The sequence below is a fragment of the Ornithorhynchus anatinus genome, chromosome 8 (genome assembly GCF_004115215.2).
Source record: "Ornithorhynchus anatinus isolate Pmale09 chromosome 8, mOrnAna1.pri.v4, whole genome shotgun sequence".
NCBI classification, from domain to species: Eukaryota; Metazoa; Chordata; class Mammalia; order Monotremata; family Ornithorhynchidae; genus Ornithorhynchus; species Ornithorhynchus anatinus.
In genome coordinates, this window is record NC_041735.1 from 69989292 (window position 1) to 69996967 (window position 7676).

The 7676-nt window shown below is 51.5% G+C and overlaps 1 protein-coding gene across 2 annotated transcripts in view; it reads right to left on the minus strand.

The window, feature by feature from the left end:
* VPS50 (VPS50 subunit of EARP/GARPII complex) overlaps window positions 1-4698 on the minus strand; it is a 93397-nt gene extending 88699 nt beyond the window's left edge. For both annotated transcript variants that reach the window (XM_029070416.2, XM_029070414.2), the window contains exon 1: window positions 4557-4698. In XM_029070416.2, the coding sequence (XP_028926249.1) occupies window positions 4557-4589 (33 nt within the window). In that variant the 5' untranslated portion in view covers window positions 4590-4698. The remainder of the gene's footprint in view (window positions 1-4556) is intronic.
* Between the last annotated feature and the right edge of the window lie 2978 nt (window positions 4699-7676).

Here is a 7676-nt window from a genome sequence, read left to right on the forward strand (position 1 = left end):
AACCCATGACCTCTGACTCCCAAGCCCGGGCTCTTTCCACTGAGCCACGCTGCGCCATAAATAAATGAATGAGTACGGTACTCGGTGCTTGGGAGAGTACACCACTTCTTCAATCGTATTTATTGAGTGCTTACTGTGTGCAAAGGACTGTACTAAGCGCTTGGGAGAGTACAATACAAGAACTCTCTTCCCCTTTTCAAAGTCCTACTGAGAGCTCACCTCCTCCAAGTGGCCTTCCCAGCCTGAGCTTCCCCTTTTCCCTCTGCTGCCCCCCCTTCACCTCCCCTCAGCTAAGCCTCCTTTCCCCCCTTTCCCTCTGCTCCCCCCCATTTCCCTTCCCCTTCCCTCCGCACTCTGCTCATTTGTCTGTATTTTTATTACCCTATTTATTTTGTTCATGAGGTGTCCATCCCCTTGATTCTATTTATTGCTATTAAGTTGTCTTGTTTTTGTCCGTCTGTCGCCCCCGATTAGACCGGGAGCCCGTCACCGGGCAGGGATGGTCTCTATCTGCTGCCGAATTGTCCATTCCAAGCGCTCAGTACAGTGCTCTGCACATAGTAAGCGCTCGATAAATATTACCGAATGAATGACGAACAAACAGACACATTCCTGCCCACAGCGAGGTCACAGTTTAGGGAGCAGCAGCGCTGGGGCCTCGCCGGAGGGAGACGGGCTGAGGGTTGGGCCCCAAAGCAGCTCATGTTCATCCGCCCAGGGAATATTCCACCTACAAAGGGGAATTTCTCCCCCCTCCACGTGCTGCCAGGAATTCCCCGAATTCCTCCGGTTCCAAGAAGGAGCTCCAGAGGAGGTCCGGGAAGCGGCGTGGCTCAGTGGAAAAGAGCCTGGGCTTCGGAGTCAGAGGTCATGAGTTCGACTCCCGGCTCTGCCACTTGTGAGCTGTTTGACGGTGGGCGAGTCACTTCGCTTCTCTGGGCCTCAGTTACCTCATCTGTCAAATGGGGATGAAGACTGTGAGCCTCACGTGGGACGGCCCGATGACCCTGTGTCTCCCCCAGCGCTTAGAACAGTGCTCGGCACATAGTAAGCGCTTAACAAATACCAACATGATTATTATTAGCTATGGATGGATGAGGGAGGAGAGCTCATTTTGCTCTTTGACACTTGTAGGTTCCTGGGGAGGAAAGCAAAGAAATCTGCTCATTGTGGGCAGGGAATGTGTCGATAAACTGTTATATTGTACTCTCCACAGCGCTTAGCATGGCCTAGTGGCAAGTGCCCGGGCCTGGGAGTCCGAGGACGTGGATTCTAAACCCGCCACCTGTTATGTAACCTTGGGCCAGTCCCTTCTCTTCTCTGTGCCTCACTTATGTCATCTGTACAATGGGGATTAAGACTGTGAGCCCTGTGTGGGAAAGGGACCGCATCCAACCGCTATGCTTGTATCCTCCCCAGCACTTAGTACAGTGCATGGCACAAAGTAAGCGTTTAATAATAATAACAGTGATAACGTTGGTATTTGTTAAGCGCTTACTATGTGCAGAGCACTGTTCTAAGCGCTGGGGTAGAGACAGGGTCAGCGGGTTGTCGCACGTGAGGCTCACAGTCTTCATCCCCATTTTACAGATGAGGGAACTGAGGCCCAGAGAAGTGAAGTGACTCGCCCGCAGTCACCCAGCTGCCAAGTGGCAGAGCCGGGATTCGAACCCATGACCTCTGACTCCCAAGCCCGGCCTCTTTCCAGTGAGCTACACTGCTTACAGATACACTAATTGTTATGATTATTATTTGTATTACTTAACTTCTCTATGCCTCAGTTATCTCCTCCGACAGATGGGGATTAAAACTGCGAGCCCCCGATGGGGCAAGCTGATTACCTTGTATCTACCCCGGCGCTTAGAACAGTGCTTGGCACATGGTCAAGCACTTTAAAAAACACCATCATTATTCTTATTGTTGCTCTACACACAGCACTCAGTATCTCATCTATAAAATGGGGCTTAAGACCGTGAGCCCCTCGTGGGACAACTTGATTACCCTGTATCTACCCCGGGGCTCAGAACAGTGCTCTGCACACAGTAAGCGCTTAACAAATACCAACATTATTATTCCCCTTCTCTCTTTCCACCGCCCACCCCGCACGCTCCGCTCCTCCGCCGCCCACCTCCTCACCGTCCCTCGGTCTCGCCCGTCCCGCCGTCGACCCCCGGGCCGCGTCCTCCCGCGGTCCCGGAACGCCCTCCCTCCTCACCTCCGCCAAACTCATTCTCTTCCCCTCTTCGAATCCCTACTTAAAGCTCACCTCCTCCGAGAGGCCTTCCCACACCGAGCTCTCCCCTTTTCCCTCTGGTCCCTCTACCCCGCCTTCACCTCTCCGCAGCTAAACCCTCTTCTCCCCCCTTTCCCTCTCCTCCTCCGCCTCTCCCGTCCCATCCCCTCGGCGCCGTACTCGTCCGCTCGACCGTATAGATCTTCATCACCCTATTTATTTTGTTTAATGAGATGTACATCACCCTGATTCTATTTATTTGCCATTGTTTTAATGAGATGTTCTTCCCCTCGACTCTATTAATCGCCATTGTTCTCGTCTGCCCGTCTCCCCGGATTAGACCGTGAGCCCGTCAAAGGGCAGGGACTGTCTCTGTTGCCGACTTGTCCATTCCAAGCGCTTAGTCCAGTGCTCTGCACATAGTAAGCGCTCAATAAATACTATTGACTGAATGAATGAATGAATGAATATTACCAGTGACTGAACAGAAAGGTTCGATCGATTGGGTGGTTGGCGAGGTGTGGAAGAGGGCGGTTTGCAGGGGGGACAGAGCGTGCTAAACTGGAAATTAAGCCCCACTTTTCCTCAGCTCCCCTTCCCTTCCGTGTCACCTCGACTCACTCCCTTTCCTCTTCCCCTCCGTCCCCTCCCCCCATCACTTAATGGCTAAAGCCTGGACTCGGGAGTCAGAGGTCACGGGTTCTAATCCCCACTCCGCCACCTGTCAGCTGTGTGACTTCGGGCAAGTCACTTCACTTCTCTGGGCCTCAGTTCCATCACCTGTCAAATGGGGATGAAGACCGGGAGCCCCACGTGGGACAACCTGATCACCTTGGATCCTCCCCAGCGCTTAGAACAGTGCTTGGCACATAGTAAGCGCTTAACAAATACCAACATTATTATTGTTATGATTAAAATGGGGATTAAGGCTGTGAGCCCCATGGGGGACAGCCTGATGACCTGGGATCTATCCCAGCGTTCAGAGCAGTGCTTGGCACATAGTAAGCGCTTAACATATACCATTATTAGTATTATAACGATTAAAATGGGGATTAAAGCCGTGAGCCCCACGGGGATCAGCCTGATGACCCGGGATCCATCCTAGCGTTCAGCACAGTGGTATTATTATTAGAATGGGGATTAAGGCTGTGAGTCCAATGGGGGCCGGCCTGCTGACCTGGCATCTATCCCAGCGTTCAGCACAGTGCTTGGCACATAGTAAGCGCTTAACATATACCATTATTAGTATTATTATGATTAGAATGGGGATTAAAACTGAGCCCCATGGGGGACACCGTGCTGACCTGGGGTCTATGCCAGTGTTCAGAACAGTGCTTGGCACATAGTAGGCGCTTAACATATACCATTATTAGTATTATTATGATTAGAATGGGGATGAAGGCTGTGAGGCCCACGGGGCTCAGCCTGCTGACCTGGGATCTATCCCTGCGTTCAGAACAGTGCTTGGCACATAGTAAGCGCTTAACACGTACCATTATTATTATGATTAAAATGGGGATGAAGACTGTGAGCCCCGTGGGGGCCACCCTGATGACCTGGCATCTATCCCAGCGTTCAGCACAGTGCTTGGCACATAGTAAGCGCTTAACATATACCATTATTAGTATTATAATGATTAAAATGGGGATGAAGGCTGTGAGCCCCATGGGGGCCACCCTGCTGACCTGGGATCTATCCCAGCGTTCAGCACAGTGCCTGGCACATAGTAAGCGCTTAACATATACCATTATTAGTATTATAATGATTAAAATGGGGATGAAGACTGTGAGCCCCACGGGGGGCACCGTGCTGACCTGGCATCTATCCCAGCGTTCAACACAGTGCTTGGCACATAGTAAGCGCTTACTATGTAATATTGTAATGATTAAAATGGGGATGAAGACTGTGAGCCCCACGGGGGGGCACCGTGCTGACCTGGCATCTATCCCAGCGTTCAACACAGTGCTTGGCACATAGTAAGCGCTTACTATGTAATATTGTAATGATTAAAATGGGGATGAAGACTGTGAGCCCCACGGGGGCCACCCTGCTGACCTGGGATCTATCCCAGCGTTCAGCAGCACAGTGCCTGGCACATAGTAAGCGCTGAACACGTACCATTATCATTATGATTAAAATGGGGATGAAGACTGTGAGCCCCAGGGGGCCAGCCTGATGACCCGGCATCTATCCCAGCGTTCAGCACAGCGCTTAGCACATAGCAAGGGCCTAAGACACAGAGGAATTCGAAGGAGAAGGGGGGTAGGCCCGAACCCAGGGGCGCCAGGAAGAGGCGTCGCAGCCGTAGCCGGGGCGCGCTTACCTGTCGGGTCATGAGGGACTTGATCTTCTGCATGTCCGCGGCGGCCCCAACCGGTCCCAACCGGTCCGAACCGGCCCCAACCGGCCGGGACCGGTCCTTCGCGCCTCCTCAGCGGCCTCCCCCTGCCCGCCCCGGGGCCGCCATGCTGGCCGCTCACGTGACAGGGGTCGGCCTCGCCCCGCCGCATGCTGGGAGTTGTAGTCTTTCCCCCCCCCGGCCCCGGAGCGCCCCCTTCCCGTCCGGCCGGTGAACTGCAGCGCTCCGGCCACCCGGGGCCGACTCTCCGGCGCAGGCGCACTCGGCCCCCCGCGCCTCAAGGAAAGGAGCCCCGACGGCGGGCTGAACCAAACGGGGAAGCGTGGGGGGGGGGGGAGAGGGGGGAAGAAGGCTCCGTTAGGGGAGGGGAAAGGGGAGGTACACTGAGTGATCGGTGGTACAGGTGTTGGTATTCGTCTTGCCTTCGATCAGGGTGGGGGCGGTTTGAAAAGGAGGCTGCGGACGGGGACTAATCCTTCATCCACCCCCCCCGCGGGTCCTTGGAGTAGGAAGTTCCGGGGAAAGGCCTAGTCAAAGCACAAAGAGGAAAGGGCTGATAATAATAATAATAACAATAATGGTGTTTGTTAAGAGCTTACTATGTGCAAAGCACTGTTCCAAGCGCTGGGGTTGATACGATAATAATAATAATAATAATGTTGGTATTAAGTGCTTACTACGTGCAGAGCACTGTTCTAAGCGCTGGGGGAGATACAGGGTCATCAGGTTGTCCCACGTGAGGCTCACAGTCTGAGGCACAGAGAAGTGAAGTGACTTGCCCACAGTCACACAGCTGGGATTCGGGTCATGAGTTCTAGTCCCGGCTCTGCCACCTGTCCGACAAGTGGCTTGTTAGTGTAGAGCTAACAATTAATAATAATGATAGTAATGATGGTATTTGTTAAGCGCTTACTATGTGCCAGGCACTGTTCTAAGCGCTGGGGGAGATACAAGGAAATCAGGCTTGTCCCACGTGGAGCTCACAGACTTAATAGAGAAGCAGCGTGGTTCCGTGGAAAGAGCCCGGGCTTGGGAGTCAGAGGTCATAAGTTTGAATCCCGGCTCTGCCACTTGTCAGCTGTGTGACTTTGGGCAAGTCACTTCACTTCTCTGTGCCTCATTTACCTCATCTGTAAAATGGGGATGAAGACTGTGAGCCCTACATGGGACAATCCGATTCCCTTGTGTCTACCCCAGTGCTTAGAACAGTACTTGGCACATAGAAAGCGCTTAACAAATACCAACATTATTATTACTATAGTGTTTGACACACAGTGAAAGGCGGAGGTGGGATTAGAACCCAGGTCCTTCTAAGGCCCAGGCTGTGCTCTATCCATTTAGATCATGCTGCATCTCACAGTTTCTGTGGGAAAATAGATAAACTGAAGAGGTGAACTCACGCCAGCACCTAGTACAACGCTTTGCACATTGTAAGCACTCAGGAAACGGTAATAATCAATAGTATTTACTGAGTTCCTACTAAAAATTGTGTTACTTGTTAAGTGCTTACAGTGGTGCCAAGCAATGTATTAAGCAAGGAGTAGATACTAAGCAAGGAGTAGCCTGTGAATCCCCTGTTGCCGCGGGACCGGATTCATTCGATAGTATTTATTGAGCGCTTATTATGTGCAGAGCACTGTACTAAGCACATGGCATGTACAATTCAGCAACAGATAGAGACCATCCCTGTCCAGTAACGGGCTCACAGTCTAAGATCCAACCTGTTATAATAATGATGGCATTTGTTAAGCGCTTACTATGTGCAAAGCACTGTACTAAGCGCTGGGGGGGATACAGGGTTATCAGGTTGTCCCATGTGGGGCCTCACAGTCTTAATCCCCATTTTCCAGATGAGGTAACTGAGGCCCAGAGAAGTTAAGTGACTTGCCCAAAGTCACACAGCTGACAAGTGGAAGAGCGGGGATTAGAACCCGTGACCTCTGACTCCCAAGCCCGGGCTCTTTCCATCGAACCACACTGCTTCCAGTTATCAAGACCCGATCAATCTTTTTACATTTTACAGATGAGGAAACTGAGGTTCAAGTTAAATGACTTGCCCAGGGTCACAATAGTATTAGAAGATACATTCTCTATTGTCAAGGAGCTTACAGTCTAGCTGGAGAGACAGATATTAAAATGAATAACAGGTAGGAGGAAGCAATGGGGTATGAAGATCTCTCCCTTTGATTGCTAAGTTCCTTGAGAGCAGGGATCACGTTTACCGACTATTCCATTCAATAGTATGTATTGAGCGCTTACTATGTGCAGAGCACTGTACTAAGCGTCACCGAATCACCACATCCTGTCAGTTCAACCTTCACAACATCGCTAAAATCCGCCCTTTCTTCTCCATCCAAACTGCTACCGTGTTCATCCAGGTATTTATCCTACCCTGCCTCGATCATTCCGTCAGGCTCCTCACTGACTTCTCTGCCTCCCGTCCCTCCCGTCTCCCGTCCATACTTCACTCTGCCGCCCGCCTCATTTTTCTTCAAAAACGTTCAGTCCACGTCTCCCCACTCCTCGAGAGCCTCCGGTGGTTGCCCACCCACCTCCGCATCAAACGGAAACTCCGTACCATCGGCTTTAAAGCACTCAATCACCTACCTCACCTCGCTCGTTCATTCAGTAGTATTTATTGAGCGCTTACTATGTGCAGAGCACTGGACTAAGCGCTTGGAATGGACAAATCGGCAACAGATAGAGACAGTCCCTGCCCTTTGACGGGTTTACTTTCCTATTCCAGCCCGGCCCACTCCTTTGCTCCTCTAATGCCAGTTTACTGACTGTTCCTGGATCTCCTCTATCTCACCGCCAATCCCTCACCCAAGTCCTGCCCTGACCTGGAACACCCTTCCTTTCCATATCCACCTGACAGTGACTCTCCCCCTCTTAATAATGTTGGTATTTATTAAGCGCTTACTATGCGCAGAGCACCGTTCTAAGCGCTGGGGTAGATTACAGGGTAATCGGGTTGTCCCGCGTGAGGCTCACAGTTAATCCCCATTTTACAGATGAGGTAACTGAGGCACAGAGAAGTGAAGTAATAGTAATAACGTTGGTATTTGTTAAGCGCTTACTATG